Here is a 26,499-nt window from a genome sequence, read left to right on the forward strand (position 1 = left end):
GCAAGCCAACAATGATGATGTTGCTACGAGGTATGGCTGAAGGCGATTACAATCTGCTGGGGGAAATGGAGGCAGCTTGGAAACTCCTTTTAAATACCACCCAGACAGGACCTGTCCTGCCTGCTATACTGGAATCCTCCCTCAATACCCAGTTTACTTTTATAAACGACCCCTTTCCTTCTCCCAAAGGCCAGAAGATGGTTCTACACAAACCATGCTGACTTCTCATAGTATTACTGATTCACTGCAAGGCAGGGCTGTTTCAAGTTTGTAAGTTGTAAGGTAATGAGCATATGTATGGGCAAGAAAATATGAAGGGTAAAGTAAAAATAATTTTGGGCTATAAGTTAATAATATTTACCATAGAGTCAGTTGGATGCATTTGGCTGTTGGGATAATTATCATTGTGCTGTTTCATTACTAGGCACAAATAAATGACTTATTATATTGAAAAAAGGTATGCCTTGTATGGAAGAAACCTGTAGCTCCAATCCCCTCCTGAGGCAGAGAAGGGCTAAGTACTGCATTCTTTGGTTTTAACCCTTTGACAGCTTACTTTTGAGGTGAAATTATTAAGCAGCTTTAAGCCAATTGATCCTAAGAGTTTAATAGTTACTGTATCCCAATTCTAACATCTAGGAATAGGCAAGCCTGAAGACGATTCCAGAATACCAATGCTATGAGATTTCCCTTGTGTTTTCTTGAAAGTAAAGATAGATGGTCCTGGACACTGATTCTGAAACTCATTCGAAGCTAAGAATACAGATGTAACTACCTTTAAAATCAGATTATCAGGAAGGAAAAGGTACTTTTTAACATCCAAAAGAAATGACTGTAAGAAAGAGAGTAAAAGGTCATGTGAACCAATGAGGCAAAGAATTGAAAAGGCTATACTTTTATTTCAACATAAGTAGTAAGATGAATTCAACAGAGGGCTTTTCTAACACCAAGTTCATGAGTAATGTGTGTTTTGCTGGGAGAAAGGTGAAGGATGGTTGTAGAACATGGAAACCTTGAGGCGTCAGACAGCTCTGGTTGGTTCTGCTGAGCACTCAAATTGGGCCTACGGGATGGAGAACACAATAGAATGGCAGTTCCAGGACATAGGGAATGGGATGAAAGGGAAAAGGACAAGGAAACCTGCCCCACTTCTGGGCATCATGTCCCTCAGTTAACTCGGCTCTTGGCCATGGTTTGCTCAGGTCCTTACCACCCTGGATTTGCTCTGTTTATAGCAGTGAGGTGGGAAAGGATTAAGCCAGTTGCTCTGAGTTGGCTCAGTGGTGATGACTCGGGGGACTTCATGCCATTTATGGTCATCTGTGAGGACAGGTTAGTAGCAACCATGGTGAGCAATGGGGACTAAACTTTTTTCCTCTGACAAGAAATTTCATGGTTAAAAATAGAACTATACTATGGGGCTTGCTTAAAGCATTCCAGGCACCTTCTCAGAGAACACAAGATAATAAAACACAAGGAGAGCCTCATAATGGATTTCGGTTCCTCTTTACTTAATTAGAAACAGCAAAGAAATGTGGACATATTTTCTTTACCTAATTTGGACAAATTTCCCTTTCTTTCCATTTCCCAAGAACCCCAAAATGCCTTCTGGATCACAAGTTACAGTTCTCATTTCTCCTCGTGGCCGTGGGAACAAGAGAGGATCTGTGCCATTCTCACCACACAGATGAGGACCAGGGAAAAGGCCTGCATTGTGAACTATTCACAGCAGTGGATCTCCTTCAGACGAAATCAACAACTCACTGTTAATACGGGTCATTATCCCAGGCTTAGAAATATTTTTATTATGGTCAATTTCTGGGTAATGCTGCTTTTGTGAGGGGATGTGTCTGGTTAGCTTCACAGATGACAGATTATGGCACAGAGAATCTAAGTGAACAACCAGGGCCACTACATGTCCCCAGATTTCTATCTGTAGAGTACACGGACCACTTAACTTTTAAATACAAACATTGACACAAACCATGCTCCAACTCTAGCCCCTAAGCAAAGGCTATAAAGGACAGTATTTCTGTGAAAGCCAAAACTGCAGACCATCTGCATGTCATCAGTAGGGAAATGGTTAGCCAAATTCTAGCAGGTGTAGGCATTAAAGTTGGTATTTACCTATAATTTTTTATAACATGGAAAACGCTTATCTTATAATGTTAAAGTGGGGGAAAGCAGGTCATAAAATTGCATATACAGCCTGATTTCAAAGTCATGAAGAAAACATGCAAGGGAAAAATTCTAAGATAACAAATATCACTAATTAACAGTCTCTGGTAAGATGAAGGGTGATTGGGTGATTCCTTCTTGTATTTTATTATATTTTCAAACTTCTCTATTAAGAAAAATGTTATTATTATTCTTTTAACATCAAATATTAAATATGTAACATCATCACATTTAAACCACATAACCACATTTAAACCCCAGATACTTAGAGTCAGAAGATGTCACAACTCAGTAAGGCCCCTTGGGGAACACGGTCCTTATACCAAGAGGTAAGTGTCCTGAAAACAGAGGACAAAAAGGTAGATACCAGGGAAGATCTCTTTGTTACATGTATTTTACTGTGTGCCGATGACTTTTAGGAAGTGAAAGCTCTTCAGTATCAAGTCAATATTCTCGTGGAGCTATTCAGGGCTATTGCAATGTGCTGGGTGTTGGATTTGATGCAGCTCCTCTTAATTAAACTGTGAACCCATGACAACTCCATGAATTTAATAAAGCAAAAACCTTAAGCAGTCTATTCAACCTGTAAGCTACAGTGATTTTATCTGTTACGATGAGATTTAAAGAACTCAGTAATAGATTCAATACCCATTCCTCACCTAGAAATACATATAAAAGATTTTATGTCTCCCTTCTTTCTCATAATAGTTTTAAAGAAACATCAAATAACAAATGTAAAACAAAATGGAATAAAATCCTATAGACAATAAAAACAGATAACACAAAGAACAAAACCCACATAATCATCTGAATCTCAATAGTCAGAGAAAAAGCATTTGATAACACCCAACACTTATTCGTGATAAAACACTCAACAGATTAGGGATGAAAGAAAACTTCCTCAACTCAATATTTGCTGTCTATGAAATGCCCATAGCTAGCAAGATACTTAAGGGTAAAAGACACTTAACTGGAAAAATTCCCTCAAGATCAGGAAATAGACAAGGATGTCCTCTTGTGCCACTACTGTTCAATGCTTTACTAGAGATTCTAGCCAGGACAATTAAGCAAGAAAAGTAATTAGAAGGCATTAAGGAAAAGACCCTGATGCTGGGAGGGATTGGGGGCAGGAGGAGAAGGGGGCGACAGAGGATGAGATGGCTGGATGGCATCACCGACTTGATGGGCATGAGTTTGGGTAAACTCTGGGAGTTGGTGATGGACAGGGAGGCCTGGTGTGCTGCGATTCATGGGGTCGCAAAGAGTTGGACACAGCTGAGCGACTGAACTGAACTGAACTGAAGGAAAACTGAATATAAGAAGTAAAACTATCTCTATTTGCAGATGACATGGTCCTATATTTAAAAAGCCTAAGCCATCAACAAAAGCAACAACAACAAACTATTAGGACTAATAAACAAATTCAGCAAGGTTGCAGGATACAAGATCAATGTATAAAAGTCAGTTCAGTTTCTATACACTCGCAATGAATAACCTGAAAAGGAAATTAGGAAAGCAATTAATTTACAGTTGCATCAACAATAAAATACCTAGGACAAATTTAATGAAAAAAGTTCAACATTTGTATGCTGGAAACTACAAACACCATTGAAAAATTTTAAAAGACCCAAATAAGGGGAAAGACATCTCATGTTTATGGATTAGAAAACTATATTGTTAAATAGTAATACTCTCCAAACTGATTTACAAATTTGGCACAATCCCTATCAAAGTCCCAATTATCTTTTCTGAAAATATTAATGAGCTGATCCTAAAATTCATTTGGAAATGCAAGCGGCCCATAAAGCCAAAACAATTTTGAAAAAGAACAAAGCCAGAAGAGTCACACTTATTTCAAAACTTACTAGAAAGCTATAGTAATGAAACAATGTGATTCTGGTACAGGAAAAGATAAAAGGATCAACAGAATAGAACTGAAAGTTCAGAAATAAATCCTTTTTTTTATGGTTAAATGACTTTTGACAAGTGTACCAAATTCAATGGGGGAAAGAATATAGACTTTTCAACAAATGGTGCCAGGACAACTAAGTGTTCACACACAAAAGCATAAAGCTGAATCCCAACTTCATACCACAAACAGAAATTGACTCAAAATGGATCATAGCTCTGAATGTTTGGGCTAAAACTGTAAAACTCTTAGAGGAAACCATAGGTGTAAATCCTCACAGTCATGGATTAGGCAATGGTTTCTTAGATATGACACCAAACCCACAAGCAACAAAAATGAACTATAGATAAATTGGTCTTCATCAAAATTAAAAACCTGGTGCTTCAAAGGACACAAGAAAGTGAAAAGACTACATACAGAATAGATATTTTCAAATCATGTATTTTGTTAAAGGACTTTTGTATTCAAAGTATGAAAAGCTCCACTAGCCAACAATTAAAAAAAAAACAATTAAAAAAGAGGTAAACAGTATGAATAGACATCTCTCCAGAGAAGATACACATATGACCAATAACTATTAGTATGAAAAGATGCTCAACATCAACAGTCATTACGGAAATACAAATTAAAACCACAATGAAATACTACTTCACATACACTTGTTGTTGCTGTTTGGTCACTAAGTCGTGTCTGACTCTTTTTATGACCCCATGGACTGTAGCCTGCCAGGGCCCTCTGTCCATGGGATATCCCAGGCAAGAATACTGGAGTGGGTTGCCATTTCTTCTCCAGGGGATCTTCCCCAACCCAAGGATCCAATCCTCATCTCTTATGTCTCCTGCACTGGCAGGCAGGTTCTTCACCACTGAGCCAAGAGGGAAGCCCTCACATATACTAGGTTGGCTATAATTAAAAAAAAAAAAAAAAAAAAAGATGGAAAATAACAATAACTAACCAGTGAGAATGAGGACAAATTGGAACCCTTACACATTGCTGGTGGGAATGCAAAATGGTGCAGCTGCTTTGGGAAAATACTTGGCAATTCCTCAAAGAATTAAAGAGTTATCTGATGACCTAGCATCACTCCTAGGTGAGAAATGAAAACCTAACGTCTACACAAAAACTTGTACACTAACGTTTATGTCAGCATATTATTATTCATAATGGCCAAAAGATGGAAACAATCTAAAGGTCCATCGACTGATGAACAGCTAAACAAAATGTGGTATAGTCTTACACTGGAATATTATTCAGTGATAAAAAGGAATGAATTATTGATACATGATATAATATGATAGACCCTGAAAACATAATACTAAAGCAGAAGAAGATAGTCACAAAAGCCCACATATATGTTTCAAATCATATGAAATGTTTAAAAAGGCAAATCTATATAGAGAGAAAGTAGAATAGTGGTTGCCAGAGGCTAGAGGTAGAGTTAGGAGTGATTATTAACAGGTACAGAGTTTGCTTTTTTGGAATGATTATAAAGTTCTAGAATTAGATACTAGCAATGGTTGTACAATATATATCTGTGAATATACTAAAAACCATTAAATTGATATTTTGAATGGGTGAATTTTATGGTATATTAAGGCTTATTTCAATAAAGCTATTATAAGAAAATAAATGAGACACTTGTATTTTCTCTGTTCTTTCCAATTCCAAGGGTCTAAAATCAATATTCACTCTTTATTAAAGTTGAGAGATTATTAGATGCCAGAACAACAACACAACACTGTAAAGCAATTATCCTCCAATTAGAAAATTTAAAAAAACAAAAAAGAGATTATTAGATGCCAGAAGATTATTTCATTATACACTATAAAAAGTTACAATACAAATACTAATATAAAACAAACTTTACTAAGATTTAGTTTACCTTTAATATAAATGCAATTCAACAAATATCTTGCATTCATTGTACTGATTCAATTAACACTTGAATCTTTATAGGTGAGTATGATTTTATACATTTAGAAATTTCTAACTGGAATCCAGGGCAGATTTAGTGAAAACACTCAGTATTAAACTCAACAGTGATGATCCTTCACTTTGATATTCTAAATAAGATTGGGAATCAAAAATTTTTACATCATCCTCCTGCTGAAACACACATAGATTTGTCAGAGGAGCTTAATGAACTACACAGATGAATAAGAAACATTTCCATTTGAGAATATGTATACATGCTATTAAAAAAAAAAAAAGTAGATCTTCCCAACTTAAGGCATAAAAACATTTGACTTACCAAGGATAAATCATTCAGAACAGACACCAAAATGCTCCTGTTTTAATTAACCCTCTCACAGATGAACACTGCTGATAATTACTCTTAACAAAGCAGATCGACAGACACAGTCACACATAGAACCACAGCTCTGGAGACTCGACTAATTGGAAATCTTTTCCTAGTCCAAAGGCAAAGGTGAGGCCCAAGGTTGGGCTGCTCACCGGTGTATGGAAATACTGCTGTGATAAGACCAAGAATAGCACCTACCACCTTCAGTCCTAGGGACCTCCAAGAGTGAAAGCCATGGGCTGGATAAAACGTGGGTCTTAGCTTTGAATCTTTCACTCTTGGCAAGTCATTTAATGCCTCTGGAGGCCCGGTTCCCTCTTTCTTTATACTCTGCCATGTTCCCTGAAGGAGTTATATAGCTGTGTGTCAACTGATCTGTTTTAAAAATGAGGGGGTTGGCTTTCCCTGGTAGGCCAGTGGTTAGGAATCTGCCTGGCAACACAGGGGATACGGGTTCAATCCCTGGTCTGGGAAGATTTCACGTGCCGCAGGGCAACTAAGCCTGTGTGCCACGACGACGACTGACCTGTACCTGAGCCCTGAATCCCAGCTCTAAAGCCGGGGAGCTGCAAGTACTGAAGCCTGCGCGCCTACACCCTGAGCTCTGCGACAAGAGAAGCCACCACAAGAGAAGCCCGCACAGCGCAACTAACTGGAGAACAGCCCCCACTCTCCGCAACTAGAGAGCCCGCGCGCAACAAAGACACGGCACAACCAAACGCAAACAAATAAATGCTTGGGGAATGAATGCGGGTCAAAGAAAAGGTAGTAGGTTCACACAAAAATCTGCACCCAGATGTTCACAGCCGCATTACTCATAATAATCAAGAACCGGAAACACTCAAATGTCCATTAGCTGATCAGTAGATAAACAAAATATGGTATACTCACATAATAGAATATTATTCAGTCATAAAAATGAAGTGCCAATGAGAATTTCTTTTGCATTAAATGCTCAAGTAAAAAAAGGAGAGAATATGTGGTTTTCCTGAGTTTGATTTTTTTAAATCAATCAGTAGTATTTGTAGTTGTGAGTTACACAGGTTTATGTGGAGAGAGCACAGTTTGCTATAGCCACCAAAAAAAAAAAAAGTCTTGCTAACACTTCCCAAGCACTTTGAAATTCCTAAACTTATTTTCTGATATAGAAAATGTGGTATTTACTGGCATTATTTTGCATTTCTCAAGACAAAAATAACACTAAGTAAAAGTTATGTGTAAATTTGATTCACAGGTACTTTAAAGCTGCAAATGAAATGAAAGGTCCCCAATATTCAGACAATGATATTTTCTTTTTCTGACTATGAGTTTATATCTCATTTATTTTATAAATGGTTTAGTTAAAGCAGGCTTCAATGGTGGCTCAGATGGTAAAGAAGCTACCAGCAATGCAGGAGACCTGGGTTCAATCCCTAAGTTGGGAAGATCTCCTGGAGAAGGGAATGGCTATCCACTCCAGTATTATTGCCTGGAGAATTTACTGGACAGAGGAGCCTGGTCCGCTACTGTCCATGGGGTCACAAAGAGTCGGACACAACTGAGCAACTAACTCTCCCTTTCTTCTTTAAAGCACTGTTCCTTTTGACATTAAAGTTTTCATTGTACTATATTTTTCATGTAAGACCATATCCAGAACTGCATTTTTACAGTGCTTTTTCCTCTCAGTGCTGCTAAAAAGAAAAAGCAGCTAACATTTTGAATTTACAACATGCCAAAGATGACACAGAAATTATTACATTTATTTTTATTCTTGTTAAAACTCTGTGAGCAACATTTACCAAGATAGCATGTTAAATTACTGGCATTCTCTGGGTACTAAATAAAAGGCTGCAACTCTCTTTAACAATATATATATATATAAAATTCCCTAGCGATCCAATGGTTAGGATTCTGTGCTTTCACTGCTGAGGGCACAGGTTCAATTCCTGGTTAGGGAACTAGGATCCAACAAGCTGCAAGGCACAACCAAAAAAATATAGAACAAAAAAGAAAAAAAAGTAATTAAAAAAGAAAAAAAGAACAAAGTACTGATACATATTGCAATGTGGATGACTCTTGAAAACATGCTACATGAAAAAAGCCAGACACAAGGCTATGTATTACATTCCATTTATGTGGAATGTCCAGAATAGGCAAGTTTACAGAGACAGAAAGGAAGTAAGCGGTTTCCAGGGGACAGGAGGTTGGGGAGCAGAGTTGGGGGTGTTGGGGGGGCGAGGGGGAGGACTAAAGGGTGTCAGTTAAGGGTGCAGGTTTCTATTGATTGTAATGAAAATGTTCTATAATTGATAGTGGTGATGGTTGCACAACTCTGTGAATATACTATACATTTATATTTATAGTGCAGTATGAACATTGGGTTGGCCAAAAAAGCCTGTCTGGGTTTTTCTGTAACATCTTATGGAAAAACTTGAATGGATTTTTGGCCAACCCAATACTATAGTATAGTATTTAAATACTAAATATACTATAGTATAGTACATTCTCTGTTGGATCAGTGGTAAAGAATACTGCAGCACATGTAGGAGACTAGGGTTCAATCCCTGGGTTGGGAGGATGCCTTGGGGAAGGAAATGGCAACCTACTCTAGCATTCTTGCCTGGGAAACCCCCATGGACAGAGGAACCTGGTGGGCTACAGTCCATGGGTTCACCAAGAGTCAGACACAACTGAGCACATATATAGTGTATTTAAATACACAGTATATATTTAGATGGGTAAATTGCATGGCATGTGAATTACATCTCAATTAAGCTGTTTAAAAAAAATGAGGCCACTGGATCAAAAGCCCACGGTCTCTTCCAGTCTATCTATGACTTACCAAGTTTCCCTGCTCACCTGAGGTCTGGAAGTCTATCTCAATAGGATTGGAGAGACTGGTTGCTGCTTCTCGCCACAGGCTGCCCCTGACAGGAGACCAGGCTGTCACCACACAGCGGTAGAGGCCTGCATCTGAGACCTGAGTCTGGTACATTCGATAGCGAAATTCATCTTCCTGCACTTTCTCCAACACAACACCATCCACCCGCGAGGCATCTGTCCAGTTCTCCAGCTTCACCACGGAATCCTGGTCCAGGGAGATGATGTACTTGGTTTCATTGGGACTGGAGAGGTCCCCAACGGGTTTCTCAGCCGTGATGAGAACAGAGTAGCGTGGCGACTTAATATTTTTGGAAGACACTTTGCAAGTCATCTCAAATGTATTTCCGGCAGCGAAGAAAGGCTTGGGCTGCCTTGCCTTCACCACAAGCACGGAATCTGCAATGAAGTACCAGAAAGATGTGATTTCTAACAGGATTAGCTAAATGGATATGCATCTGAAAGCACAATGTCAAGGAAATAGAAATTTATTTGTAAATTGCCACACAATACCATTTAGGAAAATCTGGAAACTCAGAAAGAAAATAGCGTGTGTCAGGAAGCAGGCTGAACACCACCACATTGGAGGAGGCAGAGCAGCCTGCTTCAATTTAATAGGTGTGAGAGGACAGAGGATCGATGGCTGAGAATTTGCTTTGAAGGATTTTCTTGAGAAGCCTTGAGAAGTCTCACCCAGAGTGAGAATTTAGGAAGCCCCCACGGATGTGAGCCAGAACTTGCTTCTAGTGAAGTGGGGAAGATGCAGCTCTAGGCATTGCCACCTGCCTCTCCCCACTGGGGCTCCCCTGGGTGCAAGGATGGTAGCAGAGCAAGTGAGAAATGGGTTCTACTGCTGTTTCACCATACAATGGTAACATTATAGACAGGTCATTACTAACATGACTGCAACATACACATGTAGATCTGTGTATAAAGATCTGACTGCAAAGATGCATAGTCATTTCCAGAGATGCAATTAAAATTTAATTAATTTTAATTCTGAACCAGCATCCAAGGCTACTATCTTAAAGGTTTAAGTGTGTTACTTCCTGTCTGTCAGGAAAAAAAAATTAATCTCTAAGCATACACACATTAGAATTCATCTATATTATAATATTAATAGCTCAATGCCAGGCACTTGGAAGATACCTAAATGTTCGCTGAGTAGATAGATAAATGAGTTAAATACAACCCTTTTACCCTTTAATGATATAATTCTGTAACCCATCCAGTTACAAAACAAAATTTTTATGCTGGGGTTTTCTGGGGAATAGTTGTTCCACCAAACTATTATGTTCCACCATGTATGTTACAGGGTCTCTCCAGAATTACTGATTCCTGAGGTTCCACTGAGTCATTCACATTCTTTCTTGGAGGTTCAATTTGTTAGATTAGAAGAGAGCACTAGAGGTTAAACAGGAAAAGAGTCCGAGGACTGTGTCCTCAGGCATCTAATGTTTGAGGGTCAGGAAAGTAAAAAGAAATCAGCAAAGGAAGCTGAGAAGAGCTCAAGGTTGGAGAAAAGCCCAGAGAGGATGGTGTCCCACAAACCAAGGAGAAACCAAAGTATTTCCAAGAAGAGGGAAAGATCACTGTGGTAAATCCTGCTAAGTCAAGAAAGATGACTACCCATTAGATTTTGCAGTATGTCACTCACTAGTCATCTGGGTCAAAAGCCAGATGAGAGGAGATTAGAGAATAGGAGGAGAGAAAGTGGAGACACTGAGAACAGACAAATCAAAGGAAAGAAACAGAAAGGGGTAAGCAAGGGGTGTGGAGAACAGAAAGATGGAGGTGGGGGAAGCAAGATCAAGACTCAGTTCAGTTCAGTTGCTCAGTCATGTCTGACTCTTTGCGACCCCATGGACTACAACACGCCAGGCCTCCCTATCACCAACTCCCAGAGTGTACTCAAACTCATGTCCATTGAGTATGTGATGCCATCCAACCATCCCATCCTCTGTTGTCTCCTTCTCCTCCTCCTCCTGCCATCAATCTTTCCCAGTATCAGTGTCTTTTCAAACGAGTTAGTTCTTCGCATCAGGTAGACAAAATATTTGAGTTTCAGCTTCAGCATCAGTCCTTCCAATGAATATTCAGGACTGATTTCCTTTAGGATGGACTGGTTGGATCTCCTTGCAATCCAAGGGGCTCTCAAGAACCTTCTCCAACACCACAGATCAAAAACATCAATTCTTTGGCACTTAGCTTTCTTTATAGTCTAACTTTCACATCCATACATGACTACTGGAAAAACCATAGCCTTGACTAGACGGATCTTTGTTGGCAAAGTAATGTCCCTGCTTTTTACTATGCTGTCTGGGTTGGTCATAACTTTTCTTCCAAGGAGTAAGAGTGTTTTAATTTCATGGCTGCAGTCACCATTTGCAGTGATTTTGGAGCCCCCCCAAAATAAAGTCTGTCACTGTTCCCACTGTTTCCCCATCTATTTGCCATGAAGTGATGGGACCAGATGCCATGATCTTAGTTTTCTGAATGTTGAGTTTTAAGCCAACTTTTTCACTCTCCTCTTTCACTTTCATCAAGAGGCCCTTTAGTTCTTCTCTGCTCTCTGGCATAAGGGTGGTGTCATCTGCATATCTGAGGTTATTGATATTTCTCCTAGCAATCTTGATTCCAGCCTGTGCTTCATCCAGCCCAGCGTTTCTCATGATGTACTCTGCATATAAGTTAAATAAGCAGGGTGACAATATACAGCCTTGATGTACTCCTTTCCCAATTTGGAAGCAGTCTTTTGTTCCATGTCCAGTTCTAACTGTTGCTTCCTGACCTGCATACAGGTTTCTCCAGAGGCAGGTCAGGTGGTCTGATATTCCCATCTCTTTAAGAATTTTCTACAGTTTATTGTGATCCACACAGTCAAAGGCTTTGGCGTAGTCAATAAAGCAAAGATAGACGTTTTTCTGGAACTCTCTTGCTTTTTCGATGATCCAGTGGATGCTGGCAATTTGATCTCTGGCTCCTCTGCCTTTTCTAAATCCAGCTTGAACATCTGGAAGTTCATGGTTCAAGTACTGTTGAAGCCTGGCTTGGAGAATTTTGAGCATTACTTTACCATCGTGTTTGAAATGAGTGCAATTGTGTGGTAGTTTGAACATTCTTTGGCATTGCTTTTCTTTGGAATTCGAATGAAACTTGACCTTTTCCAGTCCTATGGCCACTGCTGAGTTTTTCAAATTTGCTGACATATTGAGCGCAGCACTTTAACAGCATCATCTTTCAGGATTTGAAATAGCTCAACTGGAATTCCATCACCTCCACTAGCTTTGTTTGTAGTGATGCTTCCTAAGGCCCACTTCACCTCGAATTCCAGGATGTCTGGCTCTAGGTGAGTGATCACAACATCGTGATTATTTGGGTCGTGAAGATCTTTTTTGATCAAGATTAGCTTAGCTTCAATTTAAAAAGACCACAACAAGAGATCTAACAGCATGTTAATAGGCCAGTGGGAAACAATGGGAGTGATCTAGAAAGATAGGTGTGTTGAGAGGATAGGCTGAGTGGAATTGAGAGTATGGAGGGCTCTCAGTTATCAGATGTGAGATTTCTAGTGTAGGGTGTAAGCTTGGGAGTGAATAACCCAAACAGGACAAAGGTCATGATGACTAGAGAAGGGGACATGAGACGAAGAATGAAAGGCTTCTCAACCTCAGATGCACCTGAGAACCATCTTGGGTGCATCTGAAAATTTCAATGCCCAGATTGCAAGTAACCTCAGGCCAGTTAAGACAGAACCTCTTGGGTGACTTCAGCTTCAGTACTTTTTTAAAGCTCCTTGGGTGACTCCAACAGGCAGCCAGATGTGACCCAGTGCCTATAAGGATCATGAAGCCAGCAAGACAGCAGGACAGAGGGGCTGTGAGACAAGAGTGAGCATCTGCACAGCATTCATGGGGAGGACCCAGGAGTGACAGCAATGAGCGGAGGTGAAACCATCTGATGACTGGAGACCTGAGGTTAGACGTTTTTAGGGAGGAGGAAAAAGGGCCTGGAGGCTGCAGTGAGGGACGTGGAAGGCACCTGCCCCATCGAGACTGGGTTACACAGTGAGAAGAAAACAGCACCACTCAGGAAGACTCCAGGGAAAATGCTGTCCGCGGGGAGAGCTAGGTGGGGGATGCTTACCGGGAGGAAGAGAAAGGAATATTCAGAGATGAGGTCAGGAAGCAGGAGATTTTGCCAAGTTCTAGAGGGCCCAGTGTGGGGTTTGGAGATTTCAAAGGCGTGGCAATGAGGCCACAAAAGCATGTGGAGGGCTGTGAAGGAGGACCCAGGAGGCCTGGCCTTCCTGCAGTGACGGACTAGACCAAGGATAAAAGCCTTGACCGGTTCTGATGTCCCAAGGCACCCAGGGCTCTGAGCATTCAGGAGGAGACTGCATCAAAGAAACTGTTTCCCTGAAGTTCTTGTCAGCTCACCCCAGGAACGGTGTCTCTGGATGGGTGACTGGCCACTCAGGGGTAGATGCCATGGCCTGGGGCTGCCCACTCACTCTGGGATTACCTCGAATGTGCCAGCATCCAGCAGGAACTCATGGACCCTGAAACACCCCCAAAGGACTGTGTGAAGTTTGGCTTGAGACCAGCCAATGGAGTAAGAGTGTCAATGGCTTCTCTAGGCACCTGTGAGCTCCCACTAGATGATCTTCTATCTCCGACCAAGACCCAGCCCTCTCATTAGGACTTAATCCTCTCAGTGTCAGCCCTGAAAAGGGATTCATGCTGAGGATAAAAGGAACAGTTTCTTGACTGCATTTCTTAGATTCCTAGTATAAAGGGAAACCTGCAGGGTGACTGTGAATCTGAAAATGCAGAGCAGGACGACCGAAGTCAAAACAAACCAAAAATGTTCATGAACGAGAAGAAAGCGCCTACCTTCCAGTGCCCAAAATATGTTGATGGGCTTGGAGAAGACGTCCTTGCTCTTCACCCAGCTACTGTTACGCTGTTTGGTCCAGGCAGACACAACACAGTAATAATTGCCCCTGTCTTCCTCTGTAGTCCTTTGGATCCGGAAATTGAACGTGTCCGGGTGCTCCTTAGAAAAAATGAAGTCTCCCTCCCGGGCCCGCTGCTTGCTCCGCTCCCCGTACTTGACTGTCCAGTCCCCATTCATGACGGCCAGGAGCTCGCTGGCCACCACGTCGTCGTTGCGCCGGTTCACCCGGTAGTACCAGGACACGGTGAAACGGACGCTCGCCTCTGGGTTCTTCACATCCAGGATCCGGCATTCCAGCTCGGTGACGTCGTCTGAGAACTCAGGGACCTTAGAAGCATTCAGGTACACCTGATAGTCTGGTTCTGAACAAGAGGGGGCCAGGATAAAACAACAAAAAAAATCAATCAAATCAGACACAGCAATTTACCAAGAACTAACAAAAGGAACAAGACAAGCACTATTCTTGTCCTGATGATTAAATGCCCATCCTACCAACTACAGTGAAAGAAACAGAAGTCTTTACATTGCACGGGAAGGATCCTCTGAGGCTGTCACAAAACTTGATATCACAAGTTTTGTTATCACAAAACTTGCTAAACACTGGCCCCACTATGCCCCTCAAGAAAAACTCCCAAGGCCAGAAGCTAAATATCTCCCATTAGAGTCTCATCTTCCCAGAGGGCTGGGGTCGGCTGTCAGTTTCCCCTGGAGCTTAGTCTTTTGAGAATCTCTTAATTGTATCCATGCTCTACCAACATGTCCTCTAGCGTGCGCCAGGCAGTGCCCAGAGACCTCCAAAGCCCCCACTGGAAAATCTCAGGACCTCAGAACACACTTTGTTCTTGAGGCCAGTCAACCCCCCACCACTCTGGTTCCTGCCATCCTTGGCTTTGGCCCAAAGGTAAAGTCCTCATTTCCCCATGTATGTTGGTTGCTCAGCCGTGTCCGCCTCTGCAACCCCATGGACTGTAGCTGGCCAGACTCCTCCGTTCATGGGGTTCTCTAGTCAAGAATACTGGAGTGGGTTGCCATTCATTTCTGCAGGGGATCTTCCCTACCCAAGAGATTGAACCAGGTCTCCTGCATTGCAGGCAGATTCTTTACCCTCTAAGCCACCAGGGAAGTCCCCATGTATAAACATACTTAAACTCCCCAAAAAGTATTTTTTTCCACTGACACATGTAACTCTCCCATTCAATTCTGCCAACCTGGAAGCTAGCTCACTGTGATCCTGGCTCTAGTAAAGCCTGCTCATGATGACCACTCTGCTCCTCGCCAGGCAGGTTCTGATGAGGGAGGGAGGGAAGTCAGTGTTCTCCTCATGTCCCCACTGTCATAGTCCGGTTACTTTTCACTTGTATAAAAAGCCCTCCTGCTACGGGGGTCATGTTGGCATCTAATCCATTTCTGCAACTCAACATTTCACAGCCTCCCAGAAACTACTACCGGGGCCCCTTCACGCTTCCTTCCCTCTACCACCACCCTCTCTGGGTGTCACGCCTCATCATCTGAAGTCCTCTGTTCACCACAGTCTCACACCTCTGTCTGCGGAGGCCTCTCCTCCTGACTTCCCTACAAATGCGCTCTCATTCTTTCATCTCCTCTGTGACCCCTTCCTGGGCCCCCCGAGTGTGAAACCCTTTCTCTGTGCTCCCATAAGCAGCAAGTTACTCCTTGCTTGAAGGTCTTGTCCCCAAGCTCCAAATACACAGCCTTCTATGCAGTAGTCACTTGGTATGAAGCCTTTTAAAAAGGCTACATTTTTCTCCTGTAGCACTTCGCCTGTTAGGAGACGAATAATTCTACCGACACAGAATTTTCCATTTGCCAATACGATATTCATATCACCTCCATCAGACAGTTTAGTTTTATTTAACATTGCTTTTATTTATGACTCATACAAATTATAAACTGCTGAGGTCAAGGAACTGTTCTTTTGTGATTTATACTTCTAATGAAATGTACAACATCATGACTTCCCCAAGAATGATTCAGTGGTCAGGAAATGGAAAGAACTCAAAATCCTAATTCCCTCAAATGTCATATTCACAAGCATTTAGCTGCAAGTGAGGCTGGACCCCCTGCCACAAAAAGTTCAATCAATGCTGCTCGGCCTGCTGATGAAAGAATGTCCTCAGTGACATGGATGTTACAGAGTAACACACGAGAATGTCATCTGCCACCTTGTCTCAGAGGTGAATGTGTTGAAGATGCATCGCTGGGGAGTTTCCTGGCCCTGGGCAGAGTGCTAACACACACACTGCCTCTCCAGCATCTGCTGACTCTGGAGTCGACACTGAAATGTCACATGCATAAGGCAAGGCATTCCCAAATGACCCCACATCCAGGGTTTCAGGTCCTTCCCTCATGTCAGAGTTTGGCACGGCAGCAGGGGTGAGGACAAGGTCAACCAAGTTTATTTAATGCGGAAAGGACAGACTTGAACGGGTTGTGCATGCAGCAAGACTGCCCTCCTCAGTCCTGGCAGGACCAACCGTGAACACCGTATCATCAAGAGTCCTCTCGAAGCAGGAGCAACCTGCTGCGCTCTGAGCACAGTGGGAAGACCCTTCCCATGGGTCACCACATTAACCTGAACAACAAACCGTGAAGCCGTAAAGAGCAGTGGTGAGGAGCCAGGGGTCTGGAAGACAGACTGGGTCTGAACCTGACTGTGCCATGATTGGATGTGTGACACTGGGCAGATTACTCAACCTCTCTGGTGGCTTATCTGCAAAAATGGGGAGAATAACAGTCACCACCTCACAATGTTATCATGAGGATTCATAGTTAAAATATAGGTGAAAGTGCTCAGACTGGTTGCTTAGTCCTGGGGGTGGGGGGAGGGAGGGTGTACGGGCAGAAGCGGGTGGGGAGTGAGATGAATTGGGTTGCAAACATGTTATTGTTGAGATGCAGTGGAGACAAGTCAAGATGCCAAAGACAAAGCTTGGTGCCATCGTCTGAACCTGGAGACTAAGAGAGAGCTGGGGCCAAGCAGGGGAACGAACACACATCCACTCCCCAAACAAACACAGCCGGCGCCTCCCCTTACCTTTCCAACCACTGCTCCTGGTACCACACCCCGTTCTTCACTCCCCTGTGCCCATTCCCACTCTCCACGCAGATGGTCCCTAAGTCTCACAATTTTACCTCCTCAGCGTCTCTGCCACTTCTCGACGTCCAGGGCTCACACATAGTGGGTGCTAGATACATATTTGTGCACGGAAGTGAAAACCTCACAACTGCCACTCCCATCCTGGCCCTCTGCCTCCATCCAAGACTATCGTGATAACCTTCCAACCTGCCTCCAGGTTCACACCAGCACTAGGTCATCTGTTCAAGAAGGCTGCCAAGGCTTTGCCTCTCATCTACTGAGTTAGGACTTCCCTGGTGGCTTAGCACTAAAGAATTCTGCCAGTGCAGGAGATGGGTTTGATCCCTGGGTCGGGAAGATCCCCTGGTGAAAGGCATGGCAATTCACTCCAGTATTCTTGCCTGGAAAATCCCATGGACAGAGGGGCCCGGAGGGCTATAGTTCATGGGGTTGCAAAGAGTCAGACACAACTGAAGCGACTTAGCACACACACACATGCACTGCGTTAAGAACACACCCCCCAGCCTGGTATTCAAGGCCCTACAGAATGTGAGTCTAACCCCTCTGCCCAGCCCCACTGCCCGCTTCCCTCAGTATCCACTCTAGACTCCACTCCTTCATCACCTCCTCTGCTTTCTTCCTGCTGTTGCCTCTGCCTGAGCACCTGGGACACCTGCTCAGTCAGGCACTGAGTAAATGACTGAACAGATTCCTCTCCTCCTCTCCCACAGAGGGCCTGTTTAAGTCTAGGTATTCAAATATGGAGAGAGGACAGCACCGGGGTTGCAGCACGTGTATATCTGGCCGCAGGAATTCCAGCTTGGCAGAAGAGCAAAGTCTCTTCGTTGACAGGCTGGTCTCCTTGTTCTCTATTAAAACTAAATCTTAGGTCCCAAGAGGAGGAACTTAATTAAAAAACAAACAAACACGTGGATTTTTGTGAACTTACAAGGCGTAAGTTACAGTGTTTTAAAGCAGTGGCCCCTAATCCTTTTTTGGCACCAGGGACCAATTTTGGGGAAGACAATTTTTCCCTGGACTGGGAAAGGGGGGAGGTTGTGGGGAGAGGTAGGGGAGATGGTTTTGGAATGATTCAAGTACATTACATTTATTATGCACTTTATTTCTAACCCAATGCCACTGGTGATCTAACAGGATACCAGTCTCAGGCCTGGAAGTTGGGGACCCCTGGTTTAAAGGATGCACAAAGGTCATCTGAACCATCCCCCAGCCTTGGAGATCATCTTTCAGACTTACACTCCTAGAGGAGATAGGACTTCACTGCATCAGACTGGTAGGGGTGTACGTGGGTTCTTATTTCCTTTTTGTTTGGGTGCATGTGTGGAAATCTTCCTTTATTGCTGTTCCACAATTTTAAAAAACTGTTGGCAGAGATTGGGCCTGTTTCTCATGGTCCAAGGTACACAGACCTCACTCTGAACAGACAGAGACAGCCTCTGCTACTGAACAGGAAGGCCTCCTTTGAACTCACTAGCCTGCCCACATCTACTTCTTATTCAGCAAACGCTCACAGAGACCCTACCACCTGCCAGGTTCCCTGCTCTCTAAGGACTTTCCTTGAGCATCGCCTTGAATTTCAGTTACATGTCTGTTTGCCTCATGGACCTTCATTAGGGCTCTTCACGGGGTCTGGGACCCCCTACTTGATTCATCTGTGTGTGTTGTGCATATAGTGCCTTGTACATAAAAGACAGTAACACACTTGCTGAATTGGACTAAATTTAATACTTTGCATAAAAATGCTCATTTTCAGCATAAGCATTCCACTACTGATTACTGCTATATTCTGCTTGATCTCATCAAGAAATCATCTAAGAACGTAATGGTGGTTATGTTTAAAAAATGCTTATCAGTGAAAGATGCATACTAAAGTATTTAATGGCAAAATGACATGATGTCTGGGATGTGTTTTAAATTCTTTCAGAAGGAAAAAAAAACAGGGCAGCAGGGGAAAGAAAGAGAGGAACAGGGTGTGTGTGTGTGTGTGTGTATGTGTGTGTGTGTGTGTGTGTGTGTATCCCAGGGAAGGAAGAGAGATGAAGTAAGATTAGCAGGGCAGCAGGGGAAAGAAAGAGAGGAACAGGGTGTGTGTGTGTGTGTGTGTAACAGGGTGTGTGTGTGTGTGTGTGTGTGTGTGTAACAGGGTGTGTGTGTGTGTGTGTGTGTGTAACAGGGGGTGTGTGTGTGTGTGTGTGTGTGTGTGTGTGTGTGTATCCCAGGGAAGGAAGAGAGATGAAGTAAGATTAGCAAAATATTGGTAATTGTTGAAGCAGGTGGTTTGTTCTACTACTGTGTAAACTTCTGTTCCAAAAGTTTAGAATAAACAGCCCACCCACATAGTAAACCCTTTCACAGAATACTGAGGCCAGTGTAAGGCACGACATCACTAACCTTCCAGAAACAAAGATCTCTCCCTAACCTGTCCCCCAGGTCAACCTGCTCACTTACACATCACCTCCCGAAGCTTTCACCTCCCATAGTGCAAACCCTGTCACCACCAAGAAAGACTTTATTTTTTGATTATGGATTATTAAACTCCTTTGTTACTACTTTCAAGACAATGAAAATATTCAGGATTATTGGCTAGTGTGTAAAAGCAGGTATTTTGTGCCTACTGCATGCAGGAACCTGACCTGGGGGTTTCTATCAATTAGCTCCTTCTTTTACTCTCACAATTCTGTACGGAAGGTACAAGAATACTAAGAACTGGAATGTGTGCAGGGCCTCCTGTAAGCCAGGGACCACACCATATACTTTTCTTTCAATCTCGTTTAATCTTCAGAACACCCTTATGTAATAGGTACTACTTTTACATACATTTCCTAAACAAAAACAAAGCTAAAATCAAAGCTCAAAGGAGGTTAAGTTCAAAGACTAAGGTCTTGCATGGTGTAGGGGAGCAGAATCATAGGAGAGGCTCTGGCTCCATGGCCTGGCTTCCACTAGCGCCGAAATGCACAACATCATTACACACCCAATGATTAATGCTTCTCAAGGCCGGCTTCATCCCAGAAGACAAGAGTGATGATAACCGCTGAGGCACTAATCCTGAACTGTGTACAGTGCCATGTTCTGATACCCACTTTGAAGCTTAGTTAACTTGGGAGAGCTAATTAGATGAACAGGCTGCACACACATGTCAGAAGAAATGGGAGGAACTGGGCCTTGATTTCTGCCAATGCCGATTTTATCATCCCGAACAAATGAGCAGGTAGGTACTTTAGAGGCAGCTGAATGAGCTGACTGTCAAAGAGCTGCCACTATCATCATTGGTATGTGCATGTCTGCTCAGTTACTAAGTCATCTCTGATCCTTTGCAACCCCATGGACTGTAGCCCGCCAGGCTCCTCTGTGCATGGGATTTCCCAGGCAAGAATACTGGAGTGGGTTGCCATTTCCTCCTCCAGGGCATCTTCCCAACTCAGGGCTCAAACTCACATCTCTTGTGTCTCCTGCAATGGCAGGTGGATTCTTTACCATACAACAATTAAATATTCTCTAACATTTAAACAGAGAAGACTATAAATAAGCAGTTGTTACTGGGGGGGTGCTTTACCCCACTTAGGAAAATCGTTATTATGAGGCTGCATTCAGCATTATGGATTTCAGGGCAACAGAGATAACATTATTTGAATGGGATACCAATGCCCCACACCCAAAGTGACACTTGTGTCATTTTGTTTTTTCTTTCTTCATCCTCACTCACTCTTCCCAGAGAAAGAAGAAAAAGTTATCAGATTTGGGGGGGCATAAGGGCTGGGTGTACTCAACTCGGCTCCTCTTTGGACCCACACATTCCTTGCTCTCCATGTCCTAAGACACCCCCATGGCTTATTTTTTTCCTACGACTTATTTAGTTAAGAGTGATGGAGAAGAGCATGTTCTATATTGACTCTTCCTCCAAAACACCAATCAGTAACCACCACCACCACCATGAAAATGTATGGAGCACTTAAGTGCCAGGCACTGCCCTAAGGCACTTCATATGCATTATCCCACAAAGCCAAGAAAACCAAAGCTTAGAAACCACATGTGTCAAGCCCGAGACAGCACGCCTAGAAGGTGGTGGAGCAGGACTCCATCGCTCTTCAGCCTTCAGAGGTAATCCTGGACAGACAGCAGATTGTAGTTGCCTGTAAAATTCTGCAGATCTAAACCTTATCATCTATAGATGGCAAAGAACTCTCAAATCTCTCCCAAGTACTTAGCAGATTAACAGCTCCCTTTAAAGAAAAATAATTACCTTCCTCACTGGCTCTCGGCTGGAAGAGGGGACAGACCTCGAGTGGAGAAGAATGCAAATTAAGTGCTTAAGCTGGAATAGCAGAACTCGGCTCTGCCTCCTCCTGCTCTCCAATCTGAAGCCGGTGGAACCCTCTCCAATTAACACCACGGAAGTCTGGGACTTCGGGCAGACAGCTCAACCATGAACTGATTAGTATCCAACTCTTGCCAAGGGCTCATTTAAGACATCTGATAGCAGAGTGAGATGGCTTAATATGCAGATTAACCAGCCATTCCTCCAGATTCTCTATAGTTTTAGCCATATACTAAATCGGATAGACACAAGGCAACATTTGTCCTCCGTAGTAACTCAGCTTCTTACAAAAACTCCTTCACACACTTAAGGTTTATGCCCTTGGGTTTTATAGGGAATGGATATAAGAAACATCTATTTAAACAATCACTAAAGATTTTGTAAAGGAACAGTTGAAAGCACTGCTTGTTATGTTATCCGATGCCCTTAAAGAAAAAGCATGCAATATATTCAGTGCCAAGAAAAAGTTTGTTTCTCTTTTATTTGTTTTCCCTCATCAGAAGAGGACTGCATAATCACATCTCTTTTTGCCTCAACTCTCCAAAACTTCAGAGGCAAATTCAGTGCTCAAATGCAATAACTAATTCATCCCAACCATCTTGCCATATCTATTCTTTGATTATTTTTTTTACCCCTTTTGATCTTGATTTTATTTTTGTGCCTCCTGCTTTAAATTGGACTTCGTTTTGCAAGCCAACTCATATCTTTTTCCCTTCAAAAGTAGGACATCCATCCTAAGTAAAGAGGCTTTTTCTTACCCTCTAAGAAAAATCATAGTCCTCCCAGATGCTACAAGTGCTCTTGGACTTGACAGACCCATTCATGTCTTTGCCCTAATCTGTCTGGTTAATACAGTGAACATGAGAAGACTCCAATCAGCTTCAACCCCTCACCGATTTAGTGCACCAACCCCAAGCAAATGAGAACAAGAACCACCCAGCTTTCAGGATTTTATGCTCTTGAGCTTCAGGAGTCAAGCTGATTCCCAAAGTCAAAATGTTTCCACGCAGGATGACAATACTTGGGACAGACGCCCCTTAAGATAAAAACACTTGGAACAGACTTGACCCACAGCCATAATTCTGTCCAAGCCATTCTAAACATTTCTTTTGAAATAAAAGAAACAAGCATTAACCACTGTATAGATGCTATTTTCCAAAGAGAGCTGCAGTAACATTTCCCTTTTCACATGCCCTTTTTGCAAAATGACCTTGCTAGTCTCCCATTAAGGGATGGGGTCTCTTTCTCTACTCCCTTGAACTTGGACAAACTCTGTAGTGGCCCTGGCCAATAGGAAACAGTGGAAGTGTGTTGTGCCAGTCCCAGGGATAGCTTTTAACTAGTCTGCCACTTTCACTTCCTGTGTCTTGGCAGTCAGCCGCCATAAAAGGAGCATGACCGTCCTGAGAAGATAGTGCCGTAAAAAGCACCACATGGACAGGGCCTGGATGAGACACCATGTGGGGACAGAGATGCCCCAGAATATGGTGACACATGCATGAGAAAGCCATCTGGAAGGGGATCCCCATTCCGAACTGTCCTAGCTGTCACCATGTGCACCAGAGATGAACCTTGACTCGTTCCCTAATTCCTGCCCTTCATAACTGTAAGCAAAACGAAAATCAGTGGTTTTCAAACGGGGACTGGGACAGTGTCTTAACTCACACTATCATGAGGATCAAATATTTAATGCATGTAAAGCCTCTGGCCCAGTCCCTGGCATGCAGTAAGTGTTCAACACATGGTAGCGATCATTTTTAATTGGTCTAAGTAGCAAAACCAAGCATTTTGAGTCATACCTGCATAGGGAGCCGGCTTTCTCAAGAGCTCTTTTGTGACAACACTCCAGTCACACAACATAAGATGACCTATATAAACAGAATACTTCCTGTCTTAGCGCCACCTCTCAGTCACCTCCAACAGGCCCCAAGTCGCATGTGGCATGGGATCGACATGCATATGCATACATGTTGTAAATCTAGAGAACGTCACATAGTATTGAGGCATGCCTGCTCTCTGCCGGGCAGAGAATCCTTCTGGGAGGTCCGGGGGGAGGGTCTACTGCTATACTCGTGCCCAACTCGCCTTCTGACAAATGTCCAGGGAGCGTCGTGGCGTGAGTTGCAGGCACACGGAAGGAGGGGAGATTTAAGGGAAGACAAGAATATCGCTTACACTCCTGGCAGGTTTACCCATGTGCCTCTGAATATTCTGAGCTGAACTTACTGCTTTCTTTGCAATTCTTCTTTTCCGATGCACATATTTTAACATATCTGTGTGTTGGTGCTGCCTTAGCTCCCCATCTGCCCAATGTTGACCGAGTGTCCATTACTTGCAAAGGTTTGGGGTGGAGGTCGGGGGGGTAGGTCAGTCAGGGAAAAACACACTGACCGCTTTCACAACAGCGGTGCTGGACCCTTAGGAGAATAACTGAACCTTTTCCTGAACTGAACAATTTAGGCTCTTTATTTCTTCCCACTTTCCGGAGAACACAGCCACCAACAAACCCCTCCCAGCTAAAAGAGCCCATTCCCTCTCAGAGCTCCCATCCTCTTCCTGCCAGTCCCTCCATCTCCCCCCAGGGTAGGCTGGGATCAATGCAGGAGGACTTCAAAGAGGCCCTCAAATTGGAGTGCAGGCAGCACTTTCTTTTAAAAAAAAAAAAAAGAGAGAGAGAGAAAGAAAAAAAACCCGCTGGAGCTGTGATTCTAAGTCAGTGGGGGAGGGGTGGAGTCAGGGACGGGATCTGACAGCAGGCACAATGCGCTGAGGATCAGGGCTCCGAGACACATTCAGCTCCAGAGATGAAAACTCTTCTTTCGCTGCTGACAACATCTGTTTTATTTTGAAGGTTGCTAAGGAGAGTTCTAGCTGGGCTAACATTGTTCCAGTTCAGTACTTCATAGTGAGTCTCTTTGCGCAGGGTTCAGGCGGCAGGAATAAAAGCTCACCAGATAAACCCCACTCCTTTCACTCTGCAGATATCAAAGAATCACTTTGCTACCAGGGATGACTAACACCCCGCCTCGTCTTGCTCTGAATTGGACGGACCCTCTGCTTACTCTCTTATTACTCTTCCTCTCCCTGCCCCCCTCTGTCCCCACTTGCCAACTCCCCATCTCTGCCAAATAATGGCTTATTAGGAAGAAACAAGACAGTGAATGTGTCACTAGCCTGGGAGGAGGTTTCAATGCAGAGACAAGAAAGAGCTGAGGAATGAGCTGGGGCTCACAGAGCGAGGATGTATGGCATTACACAAAGGAGGAAATGATTTCCCAGCCTTTAAAGATCTGTTTTACCTCCTAGTAGAGCAATGCCAAATGCCTTCGTGTGGGCTTAGAATGGTCAGAGGACAGGAGAGAGATCAAGTTCAAAACAGGGAAGGGGCTGACCCACAAGCCTGTGTCCATCTTTGCAGTAATGGACATGGGAAGCAAGGCGCTCCACACTCCACTTGGTCCCATCCTGCCTAAGGTCACTTGCAATTAATTACAAGATGGTAACAAAATCAGGAAAAGCACTCAGAAAAATAAGAGATGGGGAGGATGACAGTGGTTAAAAAAAAAAAAAAAAGGCTATGACAATGACCTTCATATGTATGACAAGAAGCAACTGCATGAGTGGCAAGGTGGGCAACAGTTGAGGGCCACTCTGCTTCTCCCCCGGGAATTGGACTTGGGGAGAGAACCCTCCGGGGGGGGGGGTGCGGGGCGGGGCAGGAAGGCCCTGTTTCATTGCTATCTGCAAAAAAATAAAAAAAATCATTTTGGGATGCCAGGGCATTCAGTGAAAAAACTGTGTTCCATTAACTGAAGGAATTCTTTTTCTTCCCTGGGCTTTAGAAAAGCAGCAGCTCCTGCCAGAGAATACCTAGGAGTCTAGGAAAAAGAGAGGGAGAATGGCAGTGTGCTCCCTCCAACAAAGATCCATTTCAAAGAGCCAATCAGCAGGACCCCCGACCCTGCAAATCTCTGACCACAAAAGGAAACTGTATCCTCTCAAATGAGGGTATCGAGACAACGGAGGGCACATCATCTAAACATTTCCCTTGACTGCCAGATCCTATTTCAGCCAGTTTTGCTTTCTCTCCTCCCCAGCTTGGGATCTATCCAGGAGAAAGTATGCTTGTGGATATCAAGAATGCCACAATAATGCAAAACACACAGCTCTTTGACTCCTCTCCAGACCCCAGGGGAAGGATTAAGCCAGCGAGGTGGAGAGCCACCCTCCAAAACCACTCACCTAGCCAGGTCACCGTCACGGCGGCCGGGGCCGACACGGCCTCTGCCACCTTGTGCCAGCTTCTGTTGTATCCGGGGGTCCAGAGCGCCACGTGGCAGAAATAGTAGCCAGCATTTTCTTTGCTGACATCTCGAACCAGTAGGTGGTAGGAGCGTGCATCCATGTGACTCAAGGCCACGTGAGGAGAGCCATGCACCAGGGAGTCACGGTCCAGCCGAGCCAGCACACGGGAGCCAGGCAACGTGCTGTCGGGCGTCCGGCTGAAGGACCAAGTCACCTCGGGTCTGACATCGTCCGTTCGGTCCGTGGTGATGTTGCAAGCCAGGCCCAGGTCCTTGCCTTCAGCCACAGACACATTCCTGGCCACAGCTGCTCGGAGAACTGGAAAACCAAAAACAAGGACATCGAGATAATTTCAGTTACATTTGCCACTTCCACCCCATCCCCTTAGATCACCTCCTTTTACCTTCTTATGTACGACATTCAAGTTAGGAGACTTTGTACAGTTTTACGTGCTTGAGAAATGTACTGAATAAATGAACGATGTATTTCTTTTTATTTCATTAAAACAGTAACAGCAGCAAACACTCATCTAGATGCTGCTATATGCCAGG

The 26,499-nt window shown here is 43.5% G+C and overlaps 1 protein-coding gene across 1 annotated transcript in view; it reads right to left on the reverse strand.

Moving 5' to 3' along the window:
- The window catches only part of PTGFRN (prostaglandin F2 receptor inhibitor), an 83,846-nt gene that overhangs the window by 11,442 nt on the left and 45,905 nt on the right, over positions 1 to 26,499 (reverse strand). The window contains exons 4-6 of the mRNA XM_043878993.1: positions 25,886 to 26,266; positions 14,144 to 14,569; positions 9,228 to 9,647 (exon numbers count right to left, since the gene is read on the reverse strand). Coding sequence (XP_043734928.1) covers positions 9,228 to 9,647; positions 14,144 to 14,569; positions 25,886 to 26,266 — 1,227 coding nt within the window. The remainder of the gene's footprint in view (positions 1 to 9,227; positions 9,648 to 14,143; positions 14,570 to 25,885; positions 26,267 to 26,499) is intronic.

This window comes from Cervus elaphus, chromosome 20 (assembly GCF_910594005.1).
Source record: "Cervus elaphus chromosome 20, mCerEla1.1, whole genome shotgun sequence".
In the NCBI taxonomy this organism is placed as follows: Eukaryota; Metazoa; Chordata; class Mammalia; order Artiodactyla; family Cervidae; genus Cervus; species Cervus elaphus.